Here is a 13203-nt window from a genome sequence, read left to right as displayed (position 1 = left end):
TTAGTATGAATTGACAGATAAGTAGAAATAATGGCTAATAAATGAAGCACTAGAATGTTTTTTTTTTTTCCCCTTAATTTCTATATCGCTATTTATCCTTCTAATCAGAGATAACTTAGGGAAACTCTCAGTGTAGTCTTATTTATTCTCTCATTAGATGTTGTACATTGGGGAAAATGTAAATCAAATTTCTTTTGAACATCATTGACATGGAGTCTGTTTTTCTTCACCCTAGATGAAAAAAGAGCAGATGAAACTGGATTCAGATAAAGTCCTTGAGCTCATCTTGGACGGCAGTAGTAAAGATTACATTCCTAAGCGTGGTGAAGATCTGTCTTCCGGTGATCCAAATTCGAGTAACGTTAGTGCCTCAATTGACCAGGAACAAGCGATGCAGAGATTTCCAAATGTAGAGAGGATGCCGGATGTCCGTGATGCGTGGCCATCACGGCAAGAACGTGACTGTGCTTTGCAGCCTCCTATTAAGCGAGGGAGCTCCCATATCAGATATAAAAGTCCCTCTGGTAAGAGAAGGAGATATCTCGTATCCTGGCCAAAAGCAGACACGAGTAGTGATAACGGCACAAAGGAACAAGAAGAGGCAGAGACTGGATCTGTGTCAGATGATTCAGCACCTGACATGCAGGAAGATCTACCGGACTGGGCCCCATCCCCGGATAGAGGGTCCGTGGATTTACCTTGCGTACCTGGTGTTAGTAAAAAAGAGGATGGGTCAAGAATGTACAACAAGAAACAGTATTGTTTGTACTGCAAGACAGGGTTTCTAAAAATTTCAAGGCACCTAGAGCGTGCACATAGAGACGAGCCAGAAGTTGTACAGGCCCTCTCCTTTCCAAAAGGCTCGAAGGGAAGAAGGATGTGTTTTGAGCATTTAAGAAACCGGGGCAACTTTACCCACAATGTTGAAGTTTTAAATTCTGGCGTTGGAACGCCTGTGCCTTGCAAACGACCAAGATGCAAATCTCAAATGCTAAATTTTTTACACTGTGCATTTTGTAAAGGCTATTTTTTGAAAAACGTCCTTTGGAAGCACATGAAGACCTGCAAATTTAAACCTAGTAATCCACCAAATCACGGCAAAACGCGTGTTCAGGCTCTTTGTGCACTTGCTGCACCTCCGCCACCTGGAGTGAAGGAACAGTTTTGGAACGTGATAAACAGCATGAATGTTGATGATGTTTATGAAGCTGTCAAGTCCGATCCTTGCATCATGGAATATGGGCAACATTTGTACAACAGGCATGGACACGATGCCACTAAACGCTTATACATCCGCGATCAAATGAGAGCGTTGGGAAGGCTGCTCGTATGTTCCAGAAAAGCCACTCATATGAAAACAATCAAAGATCATATGCGGCCCTCAAATTTCATGCATGTGGTCCAGGCGACGAAAGACACGGCAGGTTACAACTGTGAGACGGGTACATACAAAAGCCCAAGCTTGGTGCGCAAAATTGGACACGGCTTGGAAAGGATTTCAAAGTTGTTGGAAAGTAGCGCGAATGTCCGAGGCAACGATGGTATTTTAAAAGATGTCGGGGGGTTCCGTGCAGCGTATAAAGCCAGGTGGCGAGAACTCCTACCATCGGCTTCACTCAAAAAATTGAAGGAGTTCAAGTGGGAAGTTCCTCAGCTGCTCCTCTTCACTGAAGATGTGCAGAGTCTCCATTCATATTTACATACTCAGCAACAAGATCTTTTCCAAAAACTAACCTGGGAATCCTCCCCCGTGACACATGGACAACTGACAAAGGTCATTTTGACCCAAATCACTTTGTTTAACAGACCAAGAGCTGGAGAAATCTCAAAAATGCCACTTTCTGCCTATTTGTATTCCATGCAATTAAACTCACAGGAGGATGTGAACGTTGAACTGTCGGATCTGGAGAGGAGGCTCTTTCAGAATTTCTGGAGAATACAAATAACAGGTAAAGCAGACAGACAGGTTCCTGTACTTTTGACTCCAGTGATGCTGCAGACATTGGATCTTCTTGTCAGAAAAAGAAAGGAATGTGGGATTTTACCAGAAAACACTTACCTGTTTGCAAGACCGTCCAGTATGATTTTCTACCATGGTATTGTCACTCTTCGAAACTTCGCCAAAGTCTCCGGCGCAAATATGCCGGAAAACCTGAGCTCCCAAGAATTGCACAAACAAATGGGAATCTTGTCACAGGTCCTTAATCTCACTCATACCGAGCTGAATCAACTCGGTGATTTCCTGGGACACAGCATAAACTTGCAACGACAGTTTTACCGAATTCCTGAGTGGATTCTCCAGTTAGCGAAAATTATCAAACTCGTGGTTGCTCGAGAGGAAGGACGTCTCGCTCAATTCAAGGGCAAGTCCCTCGACGACATTGAAATTGATCCTGAGGGTACCAAATCTTTATTTACATTTATGACTAAAATCTGCATATTTGGATGTGTTAGTTTTGGCATTATTTGCTAATGCGATCCAATTTGCCCACTGGAGTCATTTTCAACTCTCTCCTCTCATCCTCTGTAGAGAGTGTGCCTTTATACAGGGACCAGGATCAAAACCCTGAGGAGCCTCGGGACACAAGGCCAGCCTATGAGTCAGACCCATTGGGTACGTTTTTGTGAACAGATATGGAATATCGTGTGGTGGCCGTATTGGGAAGCTCATGGTCCCTGTAGAGGCCAATGTTTGGACACTGAAATGAATTGTAATTATCGCTGTCATAATTGGACCGCAGTACAATCATCAGTCATCCCAAACCATCACACGCGCTTTAATAGTATGGTGGTAACAATCTTTTAATGGAAATGATCAATAACCATGTGGTCGAGGCAACATTCCAAAATAACATCAGTCTGTATCATCGACGAAAAAACTGTTTTTCATCCTACTCTAGGAAAACAAAGATATAAGCAAATGAATACCGGTAGTTTTCTCAAAAAAAAAAAAAAAAAAAAACTGAAATATGAAGTGATTTTTAAACACACATCCTAAACAGTTCACATTTAAATCCAAAGAAAGAACACGTATAACTTAAAGATACACAACGAGAAAAAAATAATCTTTTCCATTGCCTTTGGAGTTACATCTTAAGATTGGAACGAGACCTTTATAAACACCCCGTGTGAATCACTCCTACTTTCTGACTTGCATATCAGCAATTTCATTGTCTTTCGTTTTCTCTATTTTTCAATTTATTTATTTATTTATTTTTTATAGTGATTCCGGTCACAACGGGACACACTGCGTCGCTTCCAAATTCCAAGAATGATCACGCTGTAAGGGTAAAAGGTAAAGCTATAAAATATTGAATTTCAACATCAGAATAAGAAATTCAATGTAATGACAGCAATATTTGTTTTGTGTGTATCATGTGTATAGTGCGGCAGAATTACAAGCGAAAGAAATGGGACAAACAAGAAGTGGATGCGGTTGAAAGGCATATGATGTCGTTCATCACATCAAGACAACTTCCAGGAAAACAAGAGTGCAGCAACTGCCTTTTGTCGGAGAGGGCGGCCCTGAGAAATAGAAACTGGCTGGCCGTTAAATATTATGTCAGGAATCGTATTCTGGCTCGCAACAGCAAAGTTTAATCGTCTCCATGCACTTTGTTTTTTGTATTTACACGGAAAAAATGTTGGGACACCAATTGTTGATGGAAGTAAACCACAATGTGTTTGGTTTTAAATTGTTTCAATAGAATTATTTTCAAAGCCAGAATGATGGCGGCCTTGCTATTTTGTTTGGCAACCTTTTGAGGCATCACTAGAATCAAACAATTTCTGTCACATTCAGGCTACTACGGTAGTTTATGCTGCACTTTTCTACCCAAATTTCCTTGAAACAGAAGTCTTGAGAGTTCATGTTAACCTGCACGGATTGAAGGACACCCTGTCCCAGAGCCTCCACGTTTGACAGGAGGGACGGTGTTCTTTTCTCTGCATACTTTATTTTTAGCATCTGACAACGCGAGTTACTGTGCATTTCCAGACCGTTCCAGTTAAGTCTAAACTGTCCGACATACATTCTCCCTTAAGGTTTGTGACATGTCACCATGCGTTGTGGAATTTGCCAACTTATTTTGTTTTTCTTATTTGAGTCCCTGCAGAAAAAATACCTTATACCTCAGTAGTAGTAGTACCTCAGAGGGCCACATAATGAGAAGAACGGGAATCAAACAAATCCCGAGGCAATTTGCTGTTTTTTTTTTTTCCCCCAAAATCATTGTGTTCATTGTTTCAGCAATATCCTGAGAGTCAGGATTTAAAACGTTTATTCATCACTTTAGAAATGAATGAAATGAGAAAATAATTTGATAATGACAAACTAATTGAATTAAAGTAAATTAGTTTGTATTTGGAAATGGTTAAGTACAGGTAGAAAGGGTAAAAAGCATATGGGAAGAAATATTCCTTGGTGTATTAATAGATTAGGATAGATCACAAACCCTTCATCTTCTGCCTGGGAAAAAAAAAAACTCACTTCACTTTGCCATCTTGGGTTAATCAGAGGCACTTTAAAGCTCAATTGACATCCATATATACATTTTAAAATTGATATTGTTATGAAAAGTACTGAGAATATTATTCGCTTCAATGTCTATACGGAAGAAAAAAAATGAGCGGAGAGCGTGCAGAAGTTGCAGAAGTCTCACTCGACATCCCAGTGGCGGCCATATTGCCTGCAACGTCATTTGCAGACGTCCCACTGGGACAGTCACCATTGAAAACACAGCGGCACCTGCTATGGGAGAGCTTAACAACAGAGATTTTCAGATTTTTTTTTTTTTTTTTTTTTTTTCCCCGACGCCCCTTCTGACACTGAAGCTCTTTTTTTGAAGAAGAGAACGTCTCAGAAGCAGGTGAAGTAATCGGGGCCATATTACCTTATCGTTTCAAGCCAAATTTAAATGATATGCGAATCACTTCTAACTGACAAGGAGGACGAGGAACCCGATCACATATTCAAAATGACTTGTGTATGTAGCGTACTCAGGAGGACCCATGCCGGGTGAAGTAACGACTTCAGGGTTGCCCAGACACGGATGGCCGGTGGCGGAGAGAGCTCCTTTCTCCTCCCCGCTAGCAGTGTGACAGCACGAGCCAGCCAGCCTCCCGGCCCGGCCGACATCCGCGTCGGGTGAGACGGTGGATAACTGCAGCGACTGGCGATATAATATGGTTACGTTCTGAGAGAAGGATTATGTCGTCGGACCCCGATGGAGCTTTTTATTCATCCTGCTGCTCTCAGACAAGTAAACTGACCGTACCGATATGAGGTGGAGCTTTTGTTACGTTCTGAGAGAAGAATTACGTCGTCGGACAGAGCTTTTTATTATTGCTGCTTTCGGAGAAGTTCTTCGAGTTTGGTGACTATTCGTCTAGTTAGATCGTGTTACATGCTACTAAACTGTCTTTGTACTTCTATTTTATTGTAGTGTGTGTGTGTGTGTGTGTGTGTGTGTGTGTGTGTGTGTGTGTGTGTGTGTGTGTGTGTGTGTGTGTGTGTGTGACTAAATGGTCTTTAACACAATACAAGTTCTTTGTTATAGTTTTCCGGTTTGATCAAGGGGATTTATTCTAAATTCACACGTAACATATGCTATAAACTGGGATACAAATTAGTCCCCCCAACTATTATTATTTTTCTAATAGTTCTAATCACAGACCTACCTGTCATTTAGAACCCACAAAGCTCTCGTCCTTTGCACCTCAGCAATCCTTTTTTCACGACGACCTGGTGTTTTGGAAAAGTGTGTAGAGTGAATCCATCCTCCCGAGTGTTTGAGCAAAATCCAGAAATACGATGGGCCGGCATTTTGGCTAACACAATGGAAAAAAAAAACCCAAGTAATTTTTCACTGCTACAATAGGTACAAACCAATACAAACACTTGACCATGCTACTGCAAAAAAAAAACATCACTTCCTGGTTCTTCTCCAACACAAATGCCTTGAGAGGATTTTCATGGCTGGAGATGGAAAAAAAGGATATACGACAACATCCTGACGTGTGGTGAAAAAACGGATGGGTCCATTTCGGCGGCTTTTTTTTTTTTTTTTTTTTTTTTTTTTTTTTTTTATATATATTAAAAGTCTGATGTGATCCAAGTGGGCAAATAGACATTTCCCTTCCATGACATGGCGCATTTACGTATCACTAACCCGACTCCTCGGCCTAAAACATGACACACTTCATTCAGCAGGTCACTACAGATACACTAGCAAAGTGAACGTTGTTCTCCTACAATCTATAAAGCGCTGATAATAATGAAATCAAACTGATAGATACTTCTCCCTCACTTACCCTTGAACATACAGCCTTGTGTTTGTTGATATTGTCCACACTTAGTTGTACATGTGCTCTTCCGCGAGCCTTAATCCATGCTTGATCCAGGCTTTGGAAAATGAATAAACCGGGCCCCTTGCAACCTACCCAGATATCTTTCATCAGAATTGCACGTTCCCCAAGCGCATCTGAGGACCATTTTGTTCGTAACATTAACTTTTGCAAGCGCACGCTACTGACAACCAGCGTTGCTTGTGGGACAACATGGCAGAAGGGTCGTGTCAAGCCAGGGGTTAAGAAAACGCGGCTATCTGATTGGCTATTATTGTACGAGTGATTGACAGGTTGGAAAGGTCCATTGTTCAATTTCCTAAACCTTTCACAAGACTTGTGTACGTAGCGTACTCAGGAGGACCCATCCCGGTGAAGTAAGTACGTCAGGGGTGCCCAGTGGGGGTGAGAGGTCCTTTATCCTCCCCGCACGCTGCCGACCCACCTCCGCGTCGGCAAACGCCGGCCACCGCCAAATATAGGCCCGCGAGCATCGACACATTTAGCACCGCCTGACTTACTTTTTTAAAGTTATTATAACGATCTTTTGCTACGTTCATACGTCTCTGTATGAAGAGTGAAAATCCATCCTCCCGAGTGTTCGAGCAAAATCCAGCAATATAATGAGCTGCCATTTTAGCTAACAAGCAGAAAAAACAGGTAATTTCTCGCCGGTACAATAGTTACAAACACTCGAACCAGGTACTGCAAATAACATCACTTCCTGGTTCTTCAACACTAAATCTTTTCATGGCGGGGAAAAAAATAGTGAAGGGCAACATTCTGATGTGCTGTGGACAAATGGATGCATCCATTCTGGCTGATTTTTATTCTTTTTTTTTTTTTTTTTGTTAACAACATACTAAATTTGATATTTTATTTGTCAGTGGCACACATTTAACTTGAGTTTGAATGAGATTGGCCAATTCTGGGCTCGGGTGGCGTGTGGGGAGGGACCGTCCCGCTTTTCTTTGTGGTCTCCCGCCCGGTTGAGCCGAACCGGGCCTGCTTCACACGCATGCTTATATCTATTACACTACATGTTTCGCACATTCATATTTCATTCAGCGCCCCCTGGGCGCCACGCACCATCATCCGTCATTCTTTCCAACAGGCACTTGACATAATCTCGCTTTTGGTGAGGTTTGTCCTTTTTCGGGTGGCAGCTGTTGGGCCATGAATCTGTGTTTGTGATTGGGGTACTACTTTACACCCTTATGTCCCGTCTGTTGGTCGCCTAAACCCCTTTTTTCTGTCCGGCAGCATTTATACTCAATATCGTAATAATCAAATAAATACTGTACGTAGTGTTGCACAACAAAATTATTATTATTATTCCAGCGTGAAACTAAGGCATATACAGGTTAACGTGATTGGTTAGAAAAGAGAGTTGTACTGCTTATTGCTCACATTGACATTGTAAAAAAAAAATAAAGCATGGATTGATTGTGGTAATTTTTTTCATCATATAATGGCGCCTTACGCGAGGCTCCTGGGAGTAGGTTCCGTACACAACGTTGTAGTTGTGGGAGCGCTTGACATTTGGTCTCCGCAGGTATCCGTAGTAAACACGGAAGTGGAAGCGGAGGGAAGTCTCCCATCACATTTGTCGAAATCATGTCGTGTTTATCTTCTAGCGGTACTGTAATTCAACCGCGTAGCTCACATAAAATACGACAAATACGATAATGTTGATTGTAAGCGAACTACTTTTACGGTGACCTTGTAGTTATGTTGTTTTTGGGGTGACTTGTCGTGAGCTAGCTACGTGGCTAATGTACGAAGAACTGTACAAAATAGTAGATGTGTTTTAGGGTATAAAATGGTTCAAAACATGTTCCGGACCGGGTTTCTGGTTCGGGCCACACACACCGTGCTGACCTGGGTCATAACGCTCATTCTGTTCGTGCACAACACCGGTAAGAATGTCTTTTAGGCAGTGAAATTACGGCGTAACAACGTGACGTTGGAGGGGTAAAATTATGATCACGTTATAGTGGGAACGTGCGCAGCCAATGCTAATTTGTGGCCATAAAATATTCATTTTGGTTTTCATTGAACAGTCAGGACGCGTGGGTATGTAAATGGAACGCACCTTACGTAGCAACAAAAATCCGCCTTTTCCTGAGGCTGTGCACTCGATTTAAATACCACCCTGTCCCGGAATGATAATATTATTTTTTTGTATTTTGTGCGCATATTATATCTGTTGCTTGACCACAAACTAATCATCCCATCTCAATATGTCATGTCTGGGGCTCTGTATGCTCAACATGTATGTCATACTGTGATGGCACCAACTGCCGGAGACATATTGCTTGATTATTGTGACATACTTGGCCGATTCTGATTTTGATGAGTATTATGTGTGTGATTATGTTCAGATTTGCGTCAGTGCGAAGAGCGAGGGGAGCTGATGGTTCCTGTGCTGTTCTTCCTGCTGGTGGTGCTGTCGGTCCTGTTATACTTTGCAGTGTCTCTCATGGACCCGGGATTCGTCCTTTCTGATACCGTGAAGGTGACATCGAGACCCTATTTTAGTGTTAACCTGGCCGAGGTTCCTTAAAGATAGGGTGAGAAGCTCAGTCATCCGGGCGGTGCTCAGTGTCGAACCGCTGCTCCTCCGCATTGAGAGGAGCCAGATGAAGTGACTGGGGCATCTGAGCCAGATGCCTCCTGGACACCTCCCTGGTGAGGTGTTCCGGGCACATCCCACCGGAAATAGACCCTGGGCACGACCCAGGACATGCTTGAGAGACTACGTCTCCCAGCTGGCCTGGGAATGCCTCAGAATCCCGCCGGAAGAGCTGGATGAAGTGGCTGGGGAAAGGGAAATCTCGACGTCACTGCTAAAGCTGCTGCCCCTATGACCTGAGCTTGAATAAGCAGTTGAAAATGGGTTTATTAATAAGATTAATTATTATTCTTTTCCTTTCGGCTTGTCCCGTTAGGGTCGCCACAGCGTGTCATCTTCGATGAACGCATATTTGTTTGGCACAGTTTTTACGCCTTTTGCCCTTCCTGACGCAACCCCTCTGCATTTAGCTGGGGAGAATAATAAGATTAATTCATTAGTTAATTAATAATGATAAATATAGGACTCTTTTTCTGGCCCTAATTGAGGTGAACTTGATGACATTTATTTTCATAATTATTTAGATACGTTATTTTTTTCAGGTAGCGTTCAGGATTTATGAAATTAATAATAATAATTTAGAAAAAACATTTAATTCCAAATCTTTGTAGATTTTTGGGGGTAAGGGGTAATCTTAATTATCACTTCCCAGGAAAACTAAAACATTGAAATAATGTTTCGTTTTTTTCTCAAGGAGGATGTTTTTCAGATTGTGCACAATAAAATAAATTATCTTTTTAATGACCTACTTTTCTCTTAAAAAATAATATTAATAAATAAAGTGTAAATAGTTTAGTCTGTCTTTCAGCCAAAGTTGGCTGCGGTAGGCTCCAACACTCCTGCAACCCTGTTGAGGATAAGAAGCTTGGGAAATGGATGAATGAAAAGTGAAGAGAAGTCATTGTTAGCCTTTAGCCAGGGTGAGAGCAGCATCAACATTGGCATCAATATCATCTGTATTTGAATGGATCCACCCTTTCCAAATGTGCATTTAGTCCTCAGTGATTATTCTTTTGAAGTACGTTCTCCAAAATACAGCACATTTAAATTGCATGTGTCCCTTGCAGCCTTCAGATCTGGAAAGCGAGTCAATGATGCCTCAGTCGTCCACCTGTGGTCTGCGCCGTTGCGGCTTCTGCCTGCTGCAGGTAACCAACCTCACCACAAACGCCACGTTTGGGACTTTTTCAATGAAAGCAAAGCTCCTCAAAGGCAATTTTTGAAAGAAATTACAAATGTTCAAATGCTTAGTACAGTTTTAAACTGTTTGGAGGAAATTGGACAAAACTAGTCTTTTAAAGAACTATTTACTACGTTTGTGATGTTGTTTAGCTTAGCCTCATCTGGTTTGGAAATTTTTTTTATAGAAAAAAAAAAATACATAGTGTGTCGTCATTGTCACATTATGACTTACTTGACTTTGAGTAACGTGATATAACTTTGCATTGTTCAATTACCAAAATAGTTCATTTTAACTTGGTAATATTTGCAAGCGTGTTTCTTTCCCAAGGTCCTAAATTTACTTTAAAATGATGAGCTGTACATGAAACGGGAAAAAAAAAATACAAAAGTATCCCTAAACCATGTTTCAAAGTTAAAGTACAAACAAGTTCATTTTTTTTGTTTTCTTTCTTCACACAATAAAAAATGTTTGGAGAAATGTTGAAAATATGCATAAATAGAAGATTATGGTACTGAATTGTTGATAGGGCTTAAAACTCTTTTTCACCTTGTAAGTGTCCCTAATTTTGTGAGTGAGGTCAAGAAGTGTTTTGTGTTATTTGGGCAACGCGTCTTGCCGTTTGACACCCACATGCTAACGAACCAGATTTGCCGGTGTGATGGTCTGAGCGCTTCCGGTGCTGAAAAGTCTCCTTTTAATGAATGCGCATGCACATATATTAATACGCATGTGCGTATATTTTGTAAACTTCCGGCCATTCTGAAACATCCCCATTCATGCTTCAACATGTCCCATTCGACAACTTGCCGCCGAGCATTCATGTTCGCTAAGGACGTCTCAGAAAGACGAACACAGCGAACGTACATATACGTGTATATGTTTTGATCAACTTTTGTTTTAAGGTTAGGTTGTAACGTATGTTAGCTCCCTCGATGTAGAAGAAGGGGAACTATGAGACCGGGGGATTTCCCAGTAAGCGTCTGCTACGTACCCAGAGTTCCCCTGTTAGTAACGCATGCGCATTCATCACGAGGAGACTTTTCAGCACAGGGGAGCGCTCAGACCGTCACACCGGCCACAGCCAGCGGTTGGAGAAGAGGTCCGGCACGACAGCATTAGTGTTGTTAGCCTCGCAGCCTCCTTTCTTCCTCCTTGTCCTCTTCCTCATTCGCATCCTCTTCCTCCAATAAGTCTTTAATTCATTTTCCTTTCCCCTTTCCCAAATTAATTAATTCAAAAACTGTAAATTAAAATGATGTCCGCGTCCTCTGTGTGTTTGTGTATCGCGAGCAGCAGCCAATGAGAGCCAAGCACTGTCCGACGTGCGCCCACTGCGTCCGTCGCTTCGACCACCACTGCCCCTGGATCGAAAACTGCGTGGGCGAGCGCAACCACCGCTGGTTCGTGCTCTACCTGATGGTGCAACTCCTGAGCCTGCTCTGGGCACTTCGTGTCGCTTTGTACGTCACACGCATGCACACACACACACACACACTCCCGCGCAAACATGTAAACGCACGTGGGTACCACATACACAAATGGACTTGGAACACACGCACAACACAGCCGCGCTGCACACATGCATCACACGTGCATCCCAATCACGGAAGACACTGCCTCACTTTCACGTACCATAATTCACAGCCTACAGAGCGTACCAGGTTGTAAGCCTCACCCAGTACATTTGTAAAGGAAAGCTGTGTAAAAGCCGCAAGTACCCACATTGAAACCCACATTGAAACACGAGATATTTACAAAGAAAGACAGAGGTACACAGAGAGTTCAATGCTAGCGGCACTGTGCTAACGCTAGCGCCGCCACGCTAACAGGGCCAGTTAAAAAAAAAAATACTGGTAAAAATCACTGAGACACGGCAGTAACACGCTAGCGCAGTACTAACAGGGCCAGACCGGTAAAAGTCACTTCCTTGGCACATATATTTCATTGGTCTTAATCTTATTTTTTCCGCTAGAGTGCCCCCTTGCGGCCGTTAGAAAAATGCACAAATTAGCCCCATCACCGCGTAAATTGCAGGGTTGAAAGCGTGCGAAAAAAGTCACGGCTTACAGGCCGGAAATTAGGGTTCTATGGCAGCAAGATGGCACCAGCCCTAAATGTTGCCTTCCCGACACATCTCGCGTCTGTGGTTCAATGAGAACAGCCCGCTAATGCATTTCTGTGTGTGTTTCAGGTCGGGCATTTCTCCCAGCGCTACGTGGGAGTCGTGGTTCCGGGCCAACGGCTTCCTATTGGCGGCTTTGTGTGTGGTGGGCGTGTTCTCCGCGGTGGTGTCGGTGCTGCTGGGCTGCCACCTCTACCTGGTGGCCATCAACTGCACCACCTGGGAGTTTATGTCCCGCCACCGCATCGCATACCTGCGGGAGTGCGGGGAGGATGACAGCCCCTTTGACCGCGGCGTCCTCTGCAACCTGTGGGACTTCTTCTGTGTGTGCGGGGCCGTAGCCTGGGAGCAGGTCTACCGCAGGAACCCCCAGAATCCAGTTTGAGCGCTCTCAAATCCAGATCTAAGACTTTATGACCAAAGGTTCTCATGCTGACATTGTCCTTGACCGGATTTTTGAACCGAGCATTGATTCTGGACTACTGGTTTCATACCAGCAAGTCAATCAGATGCGATTTTGGAAGTAGAAGAACCGAGCAGCGAGATGAACCAAAAAGGAAGGAGATGGCGTAAGAATTGGTTCATCCTTAAACAGACTTTAAACCTAGCACAGATTCTTGACTACCTCAAGCCAACAAATCAATCAGATGGGAAGTAGACGGAACAAACTGGAAGTGGAGGAACCAGACAGGAAGTACATCGGTCCGTCAGGACAAAAGTACAAGTAGTTCCTCTGCCAAATAGGAGCCAGGTCAACCCATCACAATGCAAATTAATTGGGAAAAAAGTAGAATATCTCATCATAATTCACATTAATTCAAAGAGGATGTTGATGAACCATTTAGAAAGCAAGTCAACCTATCATGACAACCATGTAGGAAGCAGCTGAACTGGGGGATGTAGCTAAACACGTTTTGG

General features: G+C 42.9%; 2 protein-coding genes across 6 annotated transcripts in view; both read left to right on the top strand.

The window, feature by feature from the left end:
- LOC133499495 (uncharacterized) overlaps window positions 1–3726 on the top strand; it is a 32127-nt gene extending 28401 nt beyond the window's left edge. For 3 of the 4 annotated variants that reach the window (XM_061817568.1, XM_061817566.1, XM_061817565.1), the window contains 4 exons: window positions 236–2399; window positions 2531–2614; window positions 3224–3295; window positions 3386–3726. In XM_061817568.1, coding sequence (XP_061673552.1) covers window positions 236–2399; window positions 2531–2614; window positions 3224–3295; window positions 3386–3600 — 2535 coding nt within the window. In that variant the 3' untranslated portion in view covers window positions 3601–3726. The remainder of the gene's footprint in view (window positions 1–235; window positions 2400–2530; window positions 2615–3223; window positions 3296–3385) is intronic. The other variant, XM_061817567.1, reaches the window with a different exon arrangement.
- Window positions 3727–7853: 4127 nt separating this feature from the next.
- LOC133498956 (palmitoyltransferase ZDHHC12-B-like) lies at window positions 7854–13108 on the top strand. Of its 2 annotated transcripts, none has more exons than XM_061816330.1 (5): window positions 7854–8042; window positions 8730–8863; window positions 10048–10128; window positions 11457–11623; window positions 12355–13108. In XM_061816330.1, exons 2-5 carry the CDS (start codon window positions 8762–8764, stop codon window positions 12668–12670), a joined length of 666 nt encoding a protein of 221 aa, XP_061672314.1. In that variant the 5' UTR covers window positions 7854–8042; window positions 8730–8761; the 3' UTR covers window positions 12671–13108. The 2 variants fall into 2 exon arrangements, with proteins under 2 accessions (XP_061672314.1, XP_061672313.1); XM_061816329.1 differs by having other exon boundaries at window positions 7854–8264.
- Window positions 13109–13203: the final 95 nt, after the last annotated feature.

Source organism: Syngnathoides biaculeatus, chromosome 4 (assembly GCF_019802595.1).
Source record: "Syngnathoides biaculeatus isolate LvHL_M chromosome 4, ASM1980259v1, whole genome shotgun sequence".
Classification (NCBI taxonomy): Eukaryota; Metazoa; Chordata; class Actinopteri; order Syngnathiformes; family Syngnathidae; genus Syngnathoides; species Syngnathoides biaculeatus.
Note: the sequence above shows the minus strand (reverse complement) of the source record. Positions and strands in the feature narration are given on the sequence as shown.

Excerpts from the sequence above, each read along its gene's own strand:
- LOC133498956 (XM_061816329.1), top strand. The coding sequence starts at position 8,168 with ATGGTTCAAAACATGTTCCGGACCGGGTTTCTGGTTCGGGCCACACAC. Across the intron at positions 10,129-11,456 it reads GCGGCTTCTGCCTGCTGCAG|CAGCCAATGAGAGCCAAGCA; the intron begins GTAACCAACCTC and ends TATCGCGAGCAG. Across the intron at positions 11,624-12,354 it reads TGGGCACTTCGTGTCGCTTT|GTCGGGCATTTCTCCCAGCG; the intron begins GTACGTCACACG and ends TGTGTGTTTCAG.